The sequence below is a fragment of the Microcaecilia unicolor genome, chromosome 12, assembly GCF_901765095.1.
Source record: "Microcaecilia unicolor chromosome 12, aMicUni1.1, whole genome shotgun sequence".
Classification (NCBI taxonomy): domain Eukaryota; kingdom Metazoa; phylum Chordata; class Amphibia; order Gymnophiona; family Siphonopidae; genus Microcaecilia; species Microcaecilia unicolor.
Genome location: NC_044042.1, coordinates 33,053,751 through 33,075,508, shown reverse-complemented (window position 1 = coordinate 33,075,508; position 21,758 = coordinate 33,053,751). Strand labels below are relative to the sequence as shown.

At 42.7% G+C, this 21,758-nt stretch overlaps 1 protein-coding gene across 1 annotated transcript in view; it reads right to left on the bottom strand.

The window, feature by feature from the left end:
* TECTA (tectorin alpha) overlaps positions 1-21,758 on the bottom strand; it is a 102,705-nt gene that overhangs the window by 67,282 nt on the left and 13,665 nt on the right. The window contains exons 4-9 of the mRNA XM_030221689.1: positions 21,167-21,304; positions 18,728-18,893; positions 16,953-17,365; positions 11,281-11,851; positions 6,292-6,884; positions 1,634-2,207 (exon numbers count right to left, since the gene is read on the bottom strand). Coding sequence (XP_030077549.1) covers positions 1,634-2,207; positions 6,292-6,884; positions 11,281-11,851; positions 16,953-17,365; positions 18,728-18,893; positions 21,167-21,304 — 2,455 coding nt within the window. The remainder of the gene's footprint in view (positions 1-1,633; positions 2,208-6,291; positions 6,885-11,280; positions 11,852-16,952; positions 17,366-18,727; positions 18,894-21,166; positions 21,305-21,758) is intronic.

Sequence of the window (21,758 nt, the reverse complement as noted above, 5' to 3'; positions counted from 1 at the left end):
GGTATTACTAGCTACAGTGCTCCGATATCACTCTGTCTCTCTCAGTTCTCCTGCCTCCTCCTTTTGCCTGATTCTAAGTCCTCCTTTTACATTTTTACATATTTTAAAAATAAAAGCAATGATGGAAATTCTGTAAATTGGCATCTCCTTTTGGGTACCCAGATGCAGCACAGGGAATGCCAATTCTATAGCGGAATCAGGACGCTACAAAATACTAGTGCAAACCCACATTGGTGCGCCCAAAAGGAAGGTGCATTCGTTTGCACAAAGTCAATGGCAGGCATAAATGGAACTTAGGTGGGTACCTCCTTGCACCGAAATGTGCCAGCCCATGCTGGCATCTAATAGTATCCTATAAGATGCGTGCATTGATGGTGGACACACCCATGGCCTGCCCACACCCCACCCACGTGCATGCCCCTTTGCAGGTGTGTGCTAAAGTACTTATGCAGCCCTTACAGAATAGTGCGTAGTGCATTAATGCACATCATTGCCAATATAGTGCATACCTGCTGGACATCATTTCTAGAATTGTCTTATATGTCATTTTAATTATGGACATGCTTTCTGGGACCAATATTCAGACTGCGGGAGTTAGCTCAGCTAACCCCCACTACACCCAGATATTCAATGCCGGGTCGTCTCCGGTGACTGGCATTGAATATCCGCTTTATTTTTGGGCGGTTAGAAGATAACTGGCTATGTTGATATTCAGACTTAGCCGGGTGTCTTTAAACTGGCCAAAGACATATAAGTTCACACGGCCAAATATGACCACTAACCCGGCTTTAAAAATAGACAGACAGCCGGTTATTGCAGGCGACGTAACCGGATATCTCCTAGCCGCTAACCAGGGATTTTCAGCGGGGGATAGCCGGTTAAGCACTATTTAACCGGTCAGTAGCCGTTCTGATCAGTTAAATAGCGTCAAATATCGGGGGGGGGGGGGGGGGGGAATCTGTTATTAGAAATCTGGTCTGAATATTCTCTTCAGCTGCTCATTCTAAAGTGATTATATCAATATGATGCCTGCAGAGGCCTAATGAGGATCAGCACAGTTCCACCCAAGTTTATAACGTGAGAGCCAGTACTCTATTCTTAGCAATGAAATAAAAATCAGAACAAAACGGAGAACCTGTATGATTTTGCTTTTTTGAAGAGGGTTCAAATTTTTGTGAGAGAGGGAAAGGTTCAAAGCCACATGACCTATCAAGATAGTAATTGGATGATGATTTAATAATGGGGTGGATTACTTGTTACTTTTATTGCTGGACTTCATATGTAAGTTTATTGCTCTATGCAATAAAAATGTAATCAACTTTAAATTACAAAACAATTGCATAGCTAAGGCCTTCTTTTACTAAGCCATGCTAGTCATTCCCAAACAGCAAATGAGAGGAAGCCCATAGGAACTGAATGGGCTTCTTCTCATTTACTGCACCTGGAATTGCTAGTGTAGCTTAGTCAAGAGGTCCTAAAATAGCTCAAATCTATTTCTAGTATTGCTGTGTTAAAGGGTCATTTTAAAATTAAAATAATTATTCCATCTTCGTGGAGTGAGCAGATATATTTTTTTAAAGTAGACCCTATTGTTCTCCTTTGGGTAACTGAACGATAGGAATTCAGAACATACGGCAAAAGTTGCTTCTTCTCCACTGCCCAACCTCCACTTGGGCATTCTTGCAGGCGCTGGCATAACGAGTCACTGAATCGCAAAGCTCCGAGTCATTCCCTCCACTCTGGCATAGACGAAAGAGGCAGGTTCTATAATAAGCTGACACATTGACGACAGCATGACAATCTAAAAAGGAGCTGTTTGTGGGATCGTTGATAATGCCGCATTTGGACCTGCTCCTGTAGTACTTCAGTAATTCGGAATCATTATTACAAGCTTTGAGCAAGTCGCCGCATTCCCCATTGCAGATTTCATCAAACGTCGTCCAGCTTTCCAAGAATATCTCCAAATTATCTGTACACTTGCCATTTGGGAAACAGAACTCGTCATTGCTATCTCCATTAAAGTAACCACACAGCCCTCCGGTACAGTTGTAGTAGTAGGTAGAGAGGCTGATGCGAAGCAGCCCTTGGTCTGAGTAGTGGATTTTAACAAACCCGTTTGATTCGATGACCGTCCCGTTCCTGCTACGGTAAATCTCTAGTTTGCCAGTGGGGTGGAAATATGGCAATTGCACCTCAAATCCATTTACCTGCAAGAAACAAAAGACTAAGAATGAATTCTACGCAACCATAATGGGCTGTTCAGAATGTTTCTCAGCTCAGGACATATTTCCAGGGTGAGGATGAGAGTTGGTGCTGTAATAAATAAGGGAAAAGAATCAAGTAGTTAAGGGGTCCTTTTACAAAGCTGCGTTAGAAAATGGCGCTATGTGGGTCTTTCCTGTGCACTAAGGCCATTTCTACTACACCTGGAAAACAGCTGATTTTCCATTTTCTGAATTAATGGCCATGTACTAATGTTACCACTTCAACATTCAAGGACTTATTCACAGAATATTCAGAACACCTAATTAACAAATACTGTGAAATAAATATCTTGCTCAGCACTGCTCACCAAAAAGTGAAATATGGAGGAAAAAGGCCTCAAAAGTCTGTCATGCTCAGTGTCAAATGTCAAAGTAGCTCTAGCACTACCACAGACTATCCATCATTGGCCTGAAAAAAAACCCTCCAAAACACTATTTTCTTTTTTTTTTTTGCTTTTTCTACTGCTTTTCTCTTATCTTTTATAATTATATATTTTCAATGTTTTTCCAAAATTGCTTATAGTCATAATAACATAATAAAGTTGCAATTCTTGAAGCATTTGATGTTTCTTCCTGTTTCCTCAGAGCCGGGACGCAGTAGCGAAGAAGCTGGTGCAGGTGGCAGGGCAACCTATGGGAATCGCTGCCACTGCTACATTTTGGGAAAAAAAAAAGGTAAATGTGGGGAAGGGGGGAGATGCTAGACCAGGCACGGGTGGGTGGCATCTCATCCCTGCCTCGGGTGGCAGATTGTCTTGGGTCATTGGCTCTTTCATCTGTGCTCCAGGAAGGAATGATGGATAGAGAAAGGGAGGAGGTCTACTGGACGTCTCCCTTCAGCTTTACCCCAGGTAACTTCACGTCAGTTAGCCTACTGGGTTCAAGACTTTCTGTGGCCACCAAAGAGTTAACAGTTAATACAAGGCAGGTATTAACTTTTTGGTAAATAGTGGCTGGATGTCAACATATCATGAACTACTGTGAGCCCAGTAAAGTTTCATTTGCATATAATTCCTGACTTTCATGTATGCACTATGTTTAGCATATATAAATTAATGTTTAGGGGACCTGCCATATAACATGCACAGTTGTAGGTGGACAAGATTAGCCTTAGATATTCAATGCCAGGCCATGGCTGGGCACTGGCATTGAACATCTGGTGCCATGCTGTCATGTGCTGGCCACTGGAGCTTATGTAGGTCCTGCATAAGACACTTATGAAAGCCCCATATAAGCTGATCCAGGTCCCTTCACCTCTTCCGATTTCCCATCACCCCATGATCCGGATCCCCCTCCCTCCCACTCCAAACAGAAAGCTCTGGACAGGGCCTCCCCACCTCTTCACCCCTGTCAGCTAGAGGTTGGGGAGGCCATTTTGAGAAAGGAGACAAGACAGGCTGGAGCGAATGGGCATTGCTCCTTGCCTGTAGAATCCCTCTAGACCACCAGGGATAAACAAGGTAGACCTTTTGGGGGGGCATATAAGGGTGGGCTGATGGGTAGGGTTACCGTATGGCTCCAGAAAAAGGAGGACAGATTGAGCCAGTCTGGGTTTTACTTCTATTGCTTTCAATGGAAGCAAAACCCGGACTGGATCAATGTGTCCTCCTTTTTCTAGAGCCATATGGTAACCCTACCGATGGGGGGGGGGGGGGGGGGGGGGGGTGGCTGGGCTAGAGCTTTGTGTTATCAGGGTTGGGAAGGAGGGGGGATCTGGATCACGGATGAAGGAGGGGACACCAGAAACCCAGCTGCTGCAACCTGGAAACTAACTGGGCAACAATATTCAGATTGGTGCCTGGCTAGCTCAGCAGCTAAACATAGGATGACCTTTTAGCTGTTCTAAATTTAGCTGCTTACCTAAAACTGCTTAGTGGTGTGAATATTGCCCCTAACTGGTTAAGAACTGGTACCGTTCAGGTTCCATCCAAGCTCCACCCATGGACTACCCTGGAACTAATCAGACAGCGAGGAAAGGTTAGATCTGATATTCAACAGCATTGTTTGGTTCAGTGCAGCTGAATATCAGTGATAGGCAGTCACAGGTGATTTAACTGGGCAGGAGGCTATCCTGCCCATTTACATCACTTTGAATACTGGGCCGAGATTTTATAACAGGGAACATAGGCACAAATGTACCTACATTGCTTTTATAAAATAGTCACTTTCTAATCTTCTGCACAATTACTCCTGGTCTGAGACAGGAGTAACTTTGTGCATGCATATGCCAGTAACAATCCGTGCATATGCACATATTTTATTACAAATTTATTTATTTATCGAGTTTTAGTAACCGGCCTTATGAAGAGATTCACCCAAGATTCACATATGCACATAAGTGGCAATCCCACCCCCAGACAACTAATTCTCCATCCCAGAAACATGCAAATTATGCAAATAAATGATATTTTAAGCACGTTCCCCTTCCTAAACCTTGCTGCACTTTATAAAAAACTAGTAAAAAAGGCCCGTTTCTGACACAAATGAAACGGGCGCTAGCAAGGTTTTCCTCGGAGTGTGTATGTTTGGGAGAGTGTATGTGAGAGTGACTGTTTGAGAGTCAGAGTGAAAGTGTGAGTCCAATCCATGCTCCTCTGTCACCTGGCCCCTCCATTCATCCCTATCCAGCAATTCCCCTCTCTGCCTGAGGCCTGCCCTGCAATCCATATCCATCCATGCCCATCTGTCCCCTCCATTCATCCCTATCCAGCAATTCCCCTCTCCCTGAGTCCTGCCCTTCCAATCCATGCCCATCCATGCTCCTCTGTCACCTGGTCCCTCCATTTTTCCCTATCCAGCATTTCCCCTCTCTGCCTGAGGCCTGCCCTGCAATCCATATCCATCCATGCCCATCTGTCCCCTCCATTCATCCCTATCCAGCAATTCCCCTCTCCCTGAGTCCTGCCCTTCCAATCCATGCCCATCCATGCTCATCTGTCACCTGGCCCCTCCATTTTTCCCTATCCAGCAATCAGCTGTTTTGACGTCAGTGACGTCAGTGCGTGTCTGCCTCACAGACCACCTCCAGCCAAGGAGCCACGGTCCCAAGCACAGAACGTTGGAGGTGAGAATTATTATATAGGATGTGACAAGATACTTCTTCAGTTCCTTTGGGTGAACAAGACCCTGATGGTCAATAAGGCCTCGATGCCTTGTTTTCTTGGGCTTGTGTGGTTAGGTTATTATGGACACTGCAGAATCAGCATAGGTTCAATTTGTGTCAATTTCTGTTTTAGATATGCCATAGAGCAGTGAGCAGTCCTGGATTACTATTGATTCCCTTATTTGTTGAAATGATCTGTGCTGACATATATTTGAGTTTGTGCTTCGTTTATTGTTCAGAAAATCAATAAAGATATTGAACTGAAAAAGACATGACAGTGTTATAATTAAATGTTAGTAGTTATCTTCCTTCACCTTAGCCAGCTATTTAACTCAGTAGATTCAGCACTTTTCCCTAAAATCTAATTAGCATCACTAAGCTTTCAGTAAACTTGCAAGGCACTTTGGTTTGCGAGGGAGCGGATATAGCCAACAAGATCTGTGCATTGATCTCACAGGCATTAATTTTTAGCACATGGAAATTCCTAGAGATATTTTAGAAGATTAGTGGTAATTAACATTCTGGTGGGGTATTATGAGAAATCATCAAATTATAGATACAAATATACAACCACCAGCATTTGTTATACCAGCAAATTCTGACTCATAGTCTGAAGTAATGAAAAAACATGAACCACTCCACAAGCACTAAATGCTACAAACACAACTCCCATCTCACACACACATATGTGTGTGTGTGTGTATACACATTGGTCCTGGATACTCAATGTTCTGGGCCTAATCTATCTATCTATCTATCTATCTATCTATCTATCTATCTATCTATCTATCTATCTATCTATCTAGTGATGATCTCAGGCCGTCCTGGTCCCGGATACTCAATGTTCTGGGCCTAAAAATTGAATGCTAGCTACACCCCTGCCTCAAAGAAAGTCAACTAAACTGGTTTCATTGCCACTCCTACCTTTAGCTCCGTTGTGCTGCTGCTTCCAATCTTTATTTCTTGGTTAGCCACTTGAAACCGCAAGGCACGCAGTCCACTGGAACCCGCATCCAACTTCTTTTTACTGATATCAACTGCCAGAAACTCAGGTTTTTCAGGACAGGTTTTCAGTAGCGTATAGGAGTTTTCCAGTGGGTAACTGAATGTCACCGAGTCAAATGTTTGCAGCACTTGATTCTGATTTACCAAACACACACTTTCACGTTTGGGATAACAGCCTTGGTACCCACTCTCCACAGAGCACATCTCCCCCTCCCGGCAGCTGGTGTTAAAACATGTGATTTCGCCATCCTCCTCACACCAGCAGTGTATGGTGCAGTCCACAGAAGCCCAAAAGGAATCCCCTATGGAGTAGTATCTGCCGTTCAGGTCACAGCCACACTGGTGCAGAGGGACACAGAGATCTGCACTAAGGACATAACCTTCGTTACACTCACAGCCTTCGGTACAAGGGGACGTACAGGTTAAGGGAGCTGTGAGGTCTGAGCAGGTAGCAGGACAGCTGCTGGTACAAATCGAGTAATGACTATGGTCAGGGCAGTGCACAGCTGCAGCTATGAGAGAGAAAACACCATTAAATTCAGTCACATACACAGCATAAGAACTACTGTTAATATCAGTAACTCATCTCTCTCTTGTGTCTATAAGAACCTGCATGAACTAGGCCCGCCCATAGCATCAATTTCTATAAATAATTTAACATAAAATTCAGTAAGCAGTAAACATAGACATTAAAACTTGATTTATTAGAAATCTTTGGGGCCAAACCTCTTCTATTTTCAGTATATCCATAAAGGACATTGATGAGATAGTTCTGTATGCATTTACGGGTCTATCCACTACTCAGAGATGTGTTATCAAAAGTACTGTGTGTGATAAAATGGCATTTAATAGGCAATGCACTAAAATGTTTAGTGTACAACAGTGGTGAGCCAAATGTCAATTTTGAGTGGGCTTGATCCCTAAGTAGCCCTCCCCCTCTCCAACTCCCAACTCAAAATATAAATACCTCAGCTGGCAGGAATTTCCAGGCCCTAAAATCTGAAGATCTCCTCCTCCAGTGATAAGACCATCTCTTAAGCATGCCGCCCCCCCCCCCCCCCCACACACACTCAGTTTTTACAGGGGCTGGTGTGCGTGTTGGCCCAGCGATGCTGCCACTGACTGCTGAGCTTGAGACACAGTCTGACCACTGCAGGAGGAGGTCTTCAGCTGGCGGGGCTTCCTGTTACCCGTAGTTAGTAGTGATGAGGTCTCGATACATAAAATGGGACTTACAAATCATTCAAAGGAGGAAGGAAGTATATCAATATATATTAATTAAAAACACTTCACTTGTTCTGTGTTCAACATCACCCATATAGCAAAAAATGGAAGGCAAGGCCTCCGAAAATGCAGGTTTTAAACTTTTGAAACCTGTCAGCATCAATCATAGGCAAAACCCTTCCTTCCTTCATTTATTCTATCAACTCTTTTATTATTTTTTAATTTTTTCAAATAATATTTTCTTATAGTAATCAAATCAGAAAAGAACTGAAGACCTACCTTTTCAAAAAATTCTATAGTTAACTATGTAAGTTACCTATGTTCCATACCACCTTGTAACTGTAATACATTACTGTAACTTCACCTAACTGTAAAACCCCCAAAATGCAAAAACCCTGGTGGTCTAGTGGGTCTGCTAGCTTCCCCTTCCCACCTCTCCACATAAACTAAAATGCCCTAGTGGTCCAGTGGGACCAGTAGCTTTATTCCCTCCTTCCCACCTCCCCACCCACCTACATGAACTAAAATGCCCTGGTGGTCCAGTGGACCCCTATCCCCCATCCTGACGCCCCCCCACCCGCAGCTTACCTCATTGTAGTAGATGGAGGAGGAAGGGACTAGCACTCCCTCCCTCCTCTTTGGGCACCTCCTCAAAATAACAGCACCCTGCCCTGGGTGGGGCTTAACCTTTAGATGGAAGTTAAGCCCCGTCCAGCATCTCAAAGGATGGGCTGGGCAGGGCAGGGTGCCGCCAGTTTGAGGAGATGCCCAAAGAGGAGGGAGGGAGTGCTAGTCCATCCCTCCTCCAACTACTACAACGAGGTATGCCACGGGTGGGGGGGATAGCAATCCACTGGACCAGGGCATTTTAGTTTATGTTGGTGGATGGGGGGGGTGCGGAGGGGTGAAGCTAGTGGTCCAACTAGACCACCAGGGTTTTTGCATTTTGGGGGTGGGGGGCCTGGAGGTCCACCGGACATTGAGGCCTTATGTTGGGGGGCAGGCTTAGGTTTGACAGGTCTAGGAGAAAATTCTGGACCTGTCGAACAACTTTTGCGGGAGGATTGTGACTTGGGCACATGCCCAGGCACAATCCTCATGCAGAATTACCCCTATGATCAGAGCTAATAGCATTCAAATTTAAGATCGCTATTAGCTCTGATTATAGGGGTGTTAAAGCCCCGCGCTGATCCGGCACTAATTTTAGAGCGCTGTTTGGAACAGCACGGGGCTTCTGATCATCGACCCCTTAAGTGCAATATTTGGCACTTAACTGCTATGAAGAACCACATAAACAGATGACTGCTTTTTATGTGGTTATCTTTAACCGGTTAAGTGCTGACCCTGCCCCCGCAACACCTCCAAAATAGCCAGTTTTGTCTTGGGTCAGCAGCACTATCTGGTTAAGCACTGCTGAAAAGTCCCGGTTAGCCCCTGGCCGTATAAATCATTTTGAATATCAGGTTCTATACCTGAGTGGAGGAGAAGCCTAATGGTTAGTGAAGCAGGCTTTGATCCTGGCAACCTGGGTTTGGTTCGCACTGCAGCTCCTTGTGAACTTGGGTAAGTCACTTAACCCTCCATTACCACAGGTACAAAAAACTTAGATTGTAAGCCCCTTGGGACAGAAGAAAGTACCTGTATATAATGTGTACAGCACTGCGAATGTCTAGTAGTGCTATTGAAATGATTAGTAGAAGTTGGCTGTCATATTTTATTTATTTATTTATAATAGTATTTATATCCCATGGTTTTCCAAACTGAATTGGTTCAATGTGGCTTACAAAGTTACAGTGATAACATTTTTATTATCAGAAGTGTTGTGTCAGTTTGGGTAGATGTACATCGAGGGTAGGAATTGGATTTCTATTGGTTCAGTTGGGTGTTGAAATTCAGGAAAAATCATAGGTTTAAAATTATGTATTTATCTGCTAAATTTCTCCACTAAATATGTATATTTTCATCTGCTTTCATTCTACTCTAACCCACTCCCTTATCTAAGGGAGTAATATTCATCTGGCAGTGTCCAGTGTACTGAACTGAACTTGGATATTCAGTGCCAGCAACTATTCAGGTACCACTGATATTCAACAGCGGTACCCAGATAAACACCCAGTTACCTTACAACAGTCTTTCTGCTTTTCAAAGTTAACCAGATACTTATGTGGTGCCCAGGTAATTGCTAGCTCTGACCCCCAACCACCCCTTGGTAAACAGATAATGCCATGGTGGTCTCCCCAGATTTTCAACGGCATTATACTGATATGTGCCACTGAAAATCCAGAATGTTACCCAGTCAGAGGGAGATAACCAGGTAGGAGAATCTTCTACCTGGTTATCTCCCGCTGAATATCAGCCCTTAAGGGGGCAATTCTATAACTGGGTACCTCCAATTAACTACTCAGAGGGCACAGAGTATGAGTGTATTCTATAATAGAATCTAGGCATCTAGGTTTTGACATAAAATACTCATATAACTGGCTATCAACACACCTATCATTTAGGTGCTCATACTTATGCCAGTCATGCCTAGAGTATTCTGTAAGTTACACGTGTTAAAGGGGAAAGTTATCAACGTGGGCTATTTTACCTCAAGTTTTGCTCTTTTAGCACAGGGTCCCATTTTATGCAATCAGACTCTGTGCTAAATAGCACACCCGACTTAATGGCAACCCACCTTGATAACTTCCCCCTAAGTGGGATCCCTGCCTATGTCCTGCCCATGCTCTGCCCCTATGTATGCTCACCTTGCAAGTATGCGCTAAGTAAGTGAAGCGAGTATTTGCAGATTTGCACTTAGGTGTCATATTATACCCTACGCTATTTATTAAAATGTTCTATTACGTATTGTGTTGACATTGTAAGTAGTATACTATGCCATACTTTGTATTGTTATTTGAATATTTTTACTGCTGTAATTGTTGCTTATATTTGATTTATTCTTACTGTACACCACCTTCAGTGAATTATTTCAAAAAGGTGGTAAATGAATCCTAAATAAATAAATAAATAAATATTATCTAATCTAATCCTGTGGTTTATATACTGCCAAATTCAGTACGTGTGTATATACGAACATAACTGCTAGTGTTCTAACCATTTACATACATAACAAGCTTGTAAACGTGAAAGCCTAGACTAGAATTTCCCTTCATGTGTATTACTTTGGCTGTTTTCTGAGTAAGATGGCCAGCTATAAGTAGCCTTTATGTTTTACAAAAAAGCAAGGGAGCATCTGCTAACTACATAAGTGCTTTTAAATATCTACCTGATACAGTGGCATAGGGAGAAGTTTTTAACACGCCCCCGGTACCTTAAAATCACCTGTTCCATTCCAGTCTTCGCCTGGGTAGCGGCACTCATAGGCTGCCTGCGGCCTGCACTGAGACTTTCTCTGTGAACCATCCCACCCCTTCTGACACAACTTCCTGTTTTGTGAAGGGCGGGAAGGTTCACAGAGAAAGTCTCAGTGCAGGCCGCAGGCAGCCTATGTGTGCTGCTGCCTCTGCCCAGGCAAAGACTGGAGGGAGATGATTTTAAGGCATGGGTGGGGGGAGGGGGGGAGAGGTAGTCTGACAGGGGGTGCGTACGCAACACACGCACCTGGAATAAATACGCCATTGACCTGATACATTTGATAATATTAATCCATTTTTTTAACTTATGCTCTATTGTGCGACTTACTGCAGCCAGTCTGAGTTCGCCAGTCTCCAACTGGAATTCCAAGGGCTTGGCATACAAGAGCATATGCCTGGACGGCTTGGCAGAAACTGGTGCCATTATCTTTAGTGCCACATAGGTCATAAACACAGCTGTGAACAAAGGCTGTTGGATCCACTACTGTGCCACATTCCCAGAGTGGGCCATTAGTCCTGTTGATGAAGCCACAATAATCAGTGGAAAAATAAAGGGTTTCTGTGGCCACATCACAGAAGCTACAGTTGTCTAAACAGCCCGAAGAGCACTTCCAGTCAGGGTGATACACCCGCCAACTTTCCCCCAAGTCTAGCACAGATTCAGCAGGTCTGCCATCAGAACGAAGAGTGTCATCCTGAGGATTTTTATTGTAATTACCACACAGTCCACAGGTGGCATTGATGTAGGTGCCTGGAACAGAGATAGAGGCATAATGTTGGCCATCATAGGTCACCAGAAGACCAAAGTCTGTTTCCACGGCTGTTGACAAACCACTTTGGTAGATTTTTATGGCTCCCAGGTCCAAGTTGACAGGCAGAGAAGTCACCAAGTCGTTTACCTACAGAACAGAGAAAAAGACCTGTAAAAATGAATTCCCATTCTTATTTCACTGAAAGACATGGTGGAGACTCAGGGGCCCTTTTATTAAGCCATGTAGGTGCCTATGCACGCCCAACGCACACCAATTCGGAACTATCTCCCAGCTACCGTGTGGCCTGGGTGGTAATTTCATTTTTTATGCGTGTCCACTATTTTCCGGCTCACGGTGCCAACCGGGTGGTAATCGGCATTGTACACATTCTGACAATTACCGCCTGGTTGACGCATGAGACCTTACCTCTAAGTGAACGGGTAAGGTCTCAGGCCCAAAATGGATGCACGCCAATTTTCATTTTGCCGCACATCCATTTTCAGCCCAAAAGAGGCCTTTTTTTACAGGCGCGCTGAAAAACGAATCTGCGCGCATCCAAAACACACGCTTACACTAGCGAAGGCCATTTTTCTGTGCACCTTAGTAAGAGGACCCCTCAGTGAAAATGTGCAAACGGATAATTCCAACAACACTGATGGAAGAAAATAGTGATGCATTCAAGTATCCTGAGATTCAATCAAATAGAGACAGTCCTTCATCATGAAACTAACAGGTAGAAGATTCAAAACAAACTGGACAATGAGGTTCATGCATAGATGTGCAGTTTATAGAATAGCACTACATGCGTCATTCCGACGTGTAGCGCTATTCTATAAACTGTATCTACAGCAAGGTATGGTTTACAAAATTTGGCCCAATATGGGGGAAAAAAAGCCTTTTTAAATCATGCCTTTCAAGGGCTGTGCAAACAAATGAAAACTAAACTGGAAGTCCCTGTTTGTGGAGTCTAATGCCTTCTGTTTATTCAGGGCCATGATTTCCTCTCATGAGCTTTGTCTCACAGTGAATCTTTTAGAGTGAATCACTTTCTGATTATCAGAAAGCAACAGTGTACTGTCTGTGTCTTTATAATTTAAACCAAAGCCAGCTCCTTTAATTCCACCTGCATATTTGAGTCTCTTCTGTCTCTTTTCTGCCTTCTGGGGCACTTCAGTACCTAAAGAAACACAATCTCTTTTTGAAAGAGGATGGAATAGGACAATGGAGCCAGACACAGTGACCATTATGAATGAATATAAATCAATTTACTGCTTACAGCTCAAACTTCCAGGCTTGGGGCTTCCTGATGTTACTAAAATAGAGTTCTCACACGTTTTTGCAGAAGGTGTGGGAATAAGTTTTACACCCAGCAATTTAGGCAAATGCAAATTGATATTCAAAATCCGGATTTGTATTTAGCTTTAATTATTCACCTTTTCCAAATCCAAGCTCAAGGTGAGTTACATTTAGGTAACACAAGTTATTTCATTGAAATTAATCAGCCAGTATTAAATGCTAACCGCATAAAGGGCTAGATTCTATTTATGTGACTGAAAAATCTGCACAGAAAAGAAATACGCCTAGGCGTATTCTCTAAAGTACGCCTAAATTTTATAGAATCGACTTAAAGTTCCACGCGGTGTATATAGAATACGCCGAGCAGCTCTCCACACAACCAAATTTAGTCATGTCCATTTAGGCCACATTTTACTTGGCGTAAATCCCGATGTCTAAATTAGGCGCAGAGCAGGTATATTCGTAATAATTACTACTATAAATCATTTTTATAGCGCTACCAGACATACGCAACGTTTCACAATTGAACATGAAGAAAAGACAGTCCCTGTTCAAAAGAGCTTACAATCTAAATCAGGACAGACAGACAGGACCAATAAGGGATAAGGGTAAGACAGACAGAAGGACACATAGGGAAAGGGACTATTGAAGAGAAGAAGACAAGATAAAGGTTACGAGCAAGTGACAAGTTAGGAGTCAAAAGCAGCATCAAACAGGTAGGTCTTTAGCCGGGATTTGACGGCGGCCAGGGATGGAGCTAGTTGTAACAGCTTAGGAAGCCCATTCCAGGCATAAGGTGCGGCGAGACAAAAGGAACAGAGTCTGGAGTTAGCGATGGAGGAGAAGGGTGCAATTAGGAGAGATTTGCCTAGTGAACGGAGTTCCTGGGAAGGAGTGTAGGGAGAGATGAGGGTGGAGATGTAGTGAGGGGCTGCAGAGTGAATGCACTTATAAGTCAATAAGAGGAGCTTCAATTTTATACAGAAACGGATAGGGAGCCAGTGAAGTGACTTCAGGAGAGGGCTGATATGGGCAAAGCGACTTTGGCGAAATATTAGTCGTGCAGCAGAATTTTGAATAGATTGAAGAGGAGAGAGGTGGCTGAGTGGAAGACCTGTGAGAAGCAAGTTGCAGTAATCTAAGCGCGAGGTGATGAGAGTGTGGATGAGGGTTCTGATAGCGTGTTCAGAATGGAAAGGCGAATTTTGGCGATATTATAAAGGAAGAAATGACGGGTTTTAGCAATCTATTGAATATGTGCAGAGAAGGAGAGGGAGGAGTATATAATGTGCGTATATTGTAGAAAAGCCCACATCCCACCCATGGCCACACCCCCTTTTAAACTATGTGACTTAGAATTTAGGTGCACCACGTTACAGAATGCACTTAGCAAGTTGTGCGTGTAAATCTCAATTAATGCCAATTAGTGCGGATAATTGCTTAACATCCAATTAACAGTGCCGATTAGCTTGTTAACTAATTAAGTTACATGTATTGTTACTGCAGCTGCCACTGCCACTTTTTGGAAAGGAAAAAAAAGAAGGTAAACGGAGGGAAGAGGAGAGATGCCGCTCCATGGAAAGTGCTGCCTGAGTTGGCCTAATGGTAGGGCCGCCACTGACTAGTAGAAGCTTACGATATTTACAGGATAATAGACTGATTATGCCAAATTTGAAAAGAGCTAGATGGATGTCTGCTCAACCTAAGGCTTTTTTCTATGCAGCACCTTCTTTGTGGAATAATCTTCCACATTCTGTATGGGCAGAAGCAAATTTTAATAATTTAAAACTTATGCTAAAAACCTTATTTTTTAAACAGGCTTTTGATGTTGAATTAGAATCTGTTAATAGGATAATTTAATGGGACATATTAATTTTCTGCAGGACACAAGATTTAGGAGGAAGGATATGTATTCTTTGTTGAGAACGGTTCTTTGTATGGATGTTTTATTTTTCTCTTTTTCAGACTTTCCTATTATATTAACGGAGTTCTTGTCTTCTGTTTTTTTCTTTCTGCTTTTCTTTTGTTTTTTATTTTTAAATTGTAAACCACTTTGTTTCGCGAAAGTTAAGCAGTATACTAAGTTTTAATAAACATGTGTATATTTATAGACCCCCAAATTCTATAAATGGAACCTTAAGTTGTGCATGACTTAATTGATTAACAAGCCAATCAGCTCTGATAATTGGTACTTAACCAATTAGCAGCACTAATTGGTTTTAATTAGAATTTAAGCTCACAACATTCTAGGGGGTATGTTTACTAAGGTGCGTTAGCATTTTTAATGCACCTTTAAAATTAAGGTGCATTAAACGCTAATGCGCCTATACATTTCTATGGGAGGCGTTAGCGTTTAACGCATGTTAACCACACTAACACGCCTATAGCACACCTTAGTAAACATAGGGCCCCTTTTACTAAGCTGTGTAGGTGCCTACACATGCCCAATGTGCGCCAAAATGGAGTTACCTCCCGACTAACATTGGGTTCTTACAGTAATTTCATTTTTGGCATGTGTCCACTATGTGCATCTGAAAAATATTTTTTATTTTCTGGCTCATGTAGTGGACGCGCGCCAAGTGGCATCTGATGCACATAGGTCATTACCACCCAAATTCTTTACTGCTAGGTCTATGGCTGGCGGTAAGGTCTCAGACCCAAAATGGATGCGTGGCAATTTTGATTTTGCCGCACATCCATTTTATTGGGGGGAAAAAAGGCCTTTTTTACAGGTGCGCTGAAAAATGATTTTGCGCGTGCCCAAAACCTACACTAACACAGGCCATTTTTTTAGTGCGCCTTTGTAAAAGGACCCCATAATCTTAGGCGTATTCTATAACATGGTGCATGTAAACTCTAATGCATGCAGCTGAAAGGGGGCGTGGCCATGGGCATGGAATGGGTGGGTCATGGGCATTTCAAAAAACTATGTGCACTGTTATGGAATACACCCGATGTGCGCCTTAGTTAGGCGCAGGTATTTAGGCCTGGTTTTAAGTGGCCTAAATGAATGCACCTAAACCTTAGTCACAAGAACGGTACATGTGCATGTTCTATAAAGCAGGCCTAACTTTAGGCATAGTTTATAATCGTGCTAAGCGCATGTTTTTATAGCATGGATTTTTCAGATGCCATTTATAGAATTTGGTCCATAGCACTTAGGCAGAATTTTTCCATGTATGTGCATATATGCCACTAATCTAATAAAATACGTATGTAATTGAGTGTGTACTTTAGAGAATTACCCTGTTAGGGGTACTGTCTAAATAACAACCCTAAATTAAATAGATAAGTTATCTATTTATAATACACATCACATATTCAGCAATCCTGCTTAAATGGATAGGGCTGCTAAATATGCACACAGATAAATAAACCATTTCTTTATGAACGGGCCCCCACAGTATTTAAGAAAAAAATAATTTAAATCTCCCACAATTAAAACATAACAAGAATATAATGAAATAAAATTCAAATAGCACAATTGAACTTCTCGGCACCCTGTCAAAAGAAACCAGACAAAAAAGTTTCAAACAAAAAAAGTTCCCGACATAAAAGTCCCTGACAAAATAGACTCCCGACAAAAGGGTCTGATGAAATAGATTTACTGAGAAAGTCCACGGCATGTCACTTGAAAGTCCTGGCACCTGCCTACGGCTTGACTTCACTATCCACACTTGGTATCTAGTGAGAATCATAAATCTGCTTGACAAGATAATCCAGCTTGATTAAGGAGGTTTCCCTGCCCTCTTTTGTGTATAGTCTATTTTGTCTTGGGTTTTTTTGGGGAGTTTTTTTTTTGTCATGGTCTGTTCTGGTTTTAGTCTGTTTTGTTGGGGTTTTTTTTGTCTGTTTTTTTTGTCATGGTCTATTATGTCGGGGTGCTGAACTTCTCTGTTAATAAATGTCTTTCTAGTACCAAACTGTCTCCCATTTTAAAAATTTTTCTCACCTTAACTTTACCCAAACTGGCTTTGGATATGACAATGCTGTGGGAATAAACCTCCAGAGAGATCTCTTTAAGCCAGGAGACAGAGGAACCCCCTCGATTTTCATTTTTGGCTTCCACACTAAAAAAGGGAAGGTGAGTCCCTTGCCAGCATTGTCTAGCAAGAAGATATGAACAAGATCCCTGGAAATGAAAGAGAAGTCCATCAAAGGTGTGATAGTGGGGGTCCCCAAACACCACACATGTGCTGCTTTCTAGCGGCAAACACTGGAAGAACTTCTCCTTGGGCTCACAGACTTCATAAGGGCCACAGACTGCCTCCTGGCAGAAAACTTCATTATTAAAATCCAGGCATCGACACTTCGTAGAACAATTTGCATTTTCCCAGAACACTTCCCCTTGTCGTAGAAACTGCCCTAAACAAAAAACAAAAAAGTGATGTTAAATTAAGATTTTGACCTTTAGGAGTGAGGAACAGCCCTTTGAATGACAGTGTTACTACAATGCTGTGAGATCAAGTTTCAAAATACACACAATTGCCTAAATTAAGGACCCCCTTTACCAAACCGCGTTAGTGGTTCCTGGCACGGCAATGCCAACAAAGCCCATTCAATTTGCATGTCCTTTATTCATTTCTTTGGCCACCCAGTCAAAGAAGTCAATCAGATTTTTTGGCAGGGTTTTCTTTTGGTAAAGCCATGTTGCCTCAGATCCTGTAACCCTTTGACTTATAGAAAGTCACCTATCTTTTCCTTCAGCAGTGGCTGCATTATTTTTCCAACCTACCACTGACGTGAGGCTCACTGGCCTGTAGTTTCCCACTTCTTCCTTGTCTCCGCTTTTGTGAAGAGGGACCACATCAGCTCATCTCCAATCCTGCGGAATCACTCCCATCTCTGAAGATCTATTAAATATATCAAGAGGTTCCCACCAGGACTTCTCTGAGCTCCCTCAGTATCCTTGGATGTACCCTATCTGGTCCTATAGCGCTGTCCACTTTCAGAATGATTCTCAAGCTGTTTATAAATGCTTTCTTTTGCGAACAGCACAATATCTACTCCGTTCCCGGATATACCCTTGGCAGCCAACTGTGGTCCTTCTCCAGGGTTTTCTTCCGTGAACACCAATTTGTTAGCACATTCGCTTTATCCGCATCACTCTCCACATTCTCAGCATCTTTTCAGTCTAGCAATTACATTCCTATCTTTTCTCTTTTCCCCAATATATCTGAAAAAGGTCTTGTCACCTCTCTTTACATCTTTAGCCTTTTTTTATCTTCCGTCTTTGCTTTCACTATAGCTGTATTTCCCTCTTTGCTTCTTTGAGTTTAATCATAGTAACATATAACATAGTAGATGACAGCAGAAAAAGGCCTGCACGGTCCATTCAGTAACCTTTTCCACGATCCTCTTGTTGCATTCTTCTGTATTTCTTGAACACAGCCTATTTTGCCCTAAATGTGGTGGAGACACCCCATAACTCACAATATTCTGTAAGATATGTGTGTAATTGGGACCCCATCCATGCTCTCCTCATGTGTACACCCCATGTATTCACGTGCAATGTAAGTTAGGCCTGATGTTACAGAATCATTTAGGAGCGAGTCCTGCTGGCACTTTCACCCCCCCCCCCCCCCACACACACACTATAAAACCGAATCTGCAAATGCTGAAGTGAAAAACAGTTCAGGGAAGAATCCAAAGATGGAAGGCGGATGCTGCTGTTTGATAGAATGAGAGATTTTTGCAATATTAAAAAAACCTGCAAGTTGCCTTTACCTTTCAGGCTACAGCCATTAGCTGGGTCAATTTCTTTCCCATCGACTTTAAATACCCATCGACCAGGAACATTCACATTAGTCGTATCTTCAATGTTGACTATATCATGTGATCTGGACCCAGGAATGCTAAAATAATTGGTACTGTTTCCACCATTAAAACCTGCCTGAAAAAACAGAAATGTGAATGTTTGTTGTTTATTTCCTCATCTGTAACACTTCAAAGAAAATATATGACTACCAAATCAGATCATATCAAGTCATTTGTCAGATAAGACACAGAGGGGTAGATATTCAAAGGAGGTTTAAGCACTTACACTCCAATCAGCAGGCCAGGAAGGGATATTCAGCAGCACTTAACCAGGCAGTGCCACTGAATATCTCCTCTGACTGTTGTGGCAGTATCTGGTTAGTCTGGGGTGGAGTCTGGTACAGCTGGCAGATATGTGGGCATTGGCTATATTCAGTGCCGGTGCTGGCATATCTAACTGGGCAGATAGGATCGCAGAAAAGCAGCCCTAGATTTGCTAAGGTGCTGGCATTGAATATTAGCCTAACTCAGTGTTGTAAGTTAATGAGGACCATCAGAGGTGGACTTCCTTGACAGAATCTTCATTGGTCCCAGTGTTTAATAAGATTTTTATTTTTTTGTTTATTATGGTTTATATTTTATGTTTTCTATACTTTGTTCTTTACTCTTAAACTCTTAAACGAAATGTTGTACTTACCTTAGGCAGTGGAGATTCTGTGCACTGTGTTGCTTGGTCTCCTATTCTGTCATTGCAGGGGAGATTATTGTGCTGACTTGACATCCTGCTACTGCTGTAGTGAAGTAAGGGGAAGCCTTGATACAGCTTGGCAAAACACGTGTTGGCACAATAATCTCCCCTACATTGACAGAATAGGAGACTGAGCAACTCAGTGCACAGAATCTCCACAGCCTAAGATAAGTACAACATTTTGTTTAAGAGTAAAGAACAAAATATAGAAAACATAACAAAATATAAAACACAATAAAAAAACAAAAAAAGAAAATCTTATTAAACACTGGGACCAATGAAGAACTAGGTATGAAACCTACTTTCCACTCATGAGAGAAGATTCTCTCAAGGAAGTCCACCTCTGATGGTCCTCATTAACTTACAAAACTGAGTTAAGTAGAAGTAACTGCAGATATATATGTGGAATTGAATTGACAAACTTAGAACTGTAGTTATAGAGTATATACATAGGAGTATTGGCTTGATAGTGGACACTTATTGAATATTAGCCGGCACCTGCATAACTTACAAGTCTACCACTGACCCCAGATATTCAATGCAGGTGCCTGGACTTGTCCTGGCATTGAATCTCCAGGTCTAATTTGGTTTTTATTAGACCTTTTATTTTGTAACTTTCCTTTCCTTCCATTTATATTTCTGGGCTATGCTAGAAGTAACCAACCTACCATAATCCCAGTTTAAAATAAAACCAGTCAAAGCAGTTGATTTCATGCCCTCAGAAACGCAAGCATTCAAGATTTGGATCTTCAAGGACTCTCTTTCCATGTGGATTCCTCTTTCCACTTTGAATGTTGCCAAGGTCCTTTTGAGACTCCAGCATTGCACATTCTCAACCAACAACACAGCCCATCTCCAGGGCTGAGGCAAAGGTTTTAGGCACCCTAGGAAACAGCAGCCTTGTTCTTGCCCTGCTCCATCTTGTCTGTGTTACATGTGGCTTCCCAGTGCTCTCCTCCGCCTCCTCCTTGAGCACCGTCAAAACATGTGGTTGAAAGGCCAGTACTTCCTAATACTGATCTCACAGTGCACAAGATCACCATCAGCAAGTGCTGGCACCCCCCCCCCCCCCATGCTTATAGTGCCAGCCTTAAGGAGGAAGAAGAAGAGCACTGGGAACTATGGCATAGGCTCCCACCTCCATGCCCATTCTAATCTGGCTTGCCAGTCATGACACTCCATTGTGATGCCCCCTGCCCCCCAAATCTTGGTGTCCTAGGCAACTGTCTAGCTCAGTGGTTCTCAAACCTGTCCAGGGGTACACCAGCTAGTCAGGTTTTTAGGCTATCCCTAATGAATATTCGTGAGAGAGATTTGCATATAATGGAGGTGACTTTCTGGTGGTCCCTCAGGACAGGTTTGAAAACCACTGGTCTAACTCACTTGGTGGTAAGATTGGCCCTGTCCATCTGTCTTAAGGCAGGTAGGCATGCTACTTCTGCAGCACTCACACTCAAGCAATCAGAGACCTAAGGTTGCTTCCAAATCTGGATTTTCAGCTTTGAAATGTAGGGCCCTACTTACTAAGCATTTTCCCCATAGACACAGAGTGGGAGAAAAACCTTACTAAATCAGGCCCTTATAATGCTATTCATGTGGCTATTGGGAGAGGCCTAAAAACTAATGACATACATTCAAAACTAATTTGAATGAGAGTGTACCTGTGCCATTACACCACCAAGTCCAGTTAAGGGGTCTCCCCCACTTGCTGTTCCTGTGGTCCAGTTGATTTCAGCATAATTAAACATGGCAAAGGTAGAGGAGCCATCCGAGATCAGAAGAGCCTGAAAGGTATTCACCTAACAAAAAGAGTTTCCCCAGTCAAAGTTCTCAAAATTCTTTGCTTCTTTCCATCTGCCGGTATAGCCCAGTTCCAAACATGCAAAGCAAACATGAATTTTGTTAGCATAGACCAAACCTTAATCATAACCGGGTGCCTCCGTTTAGGTGCCTAGGTTCTGTTATAGAATACTTGCATAACCCAGTATTGATGTGCCCAACCTTTTGGCGCTTGCACTTACACTACTCATAGAGAGATGGCGTAAAGTGTGGGCATCTAAATGCAGCAGGGTACAATTACATACATCAGTAGGAACCCCGCCAACGTCTCACTCTTGCTCTGCCTCTGTGTACACCCTCCCTTGCAAATACATGCTACGGGGCCTTTTAACTAAGTTGCATCAAAAAGTGGCTTGTGGCAGTGCAAGTGTGTCTTTTGGGCATGCACCGGGCCAGTTTTTACAGCGTCCTGGA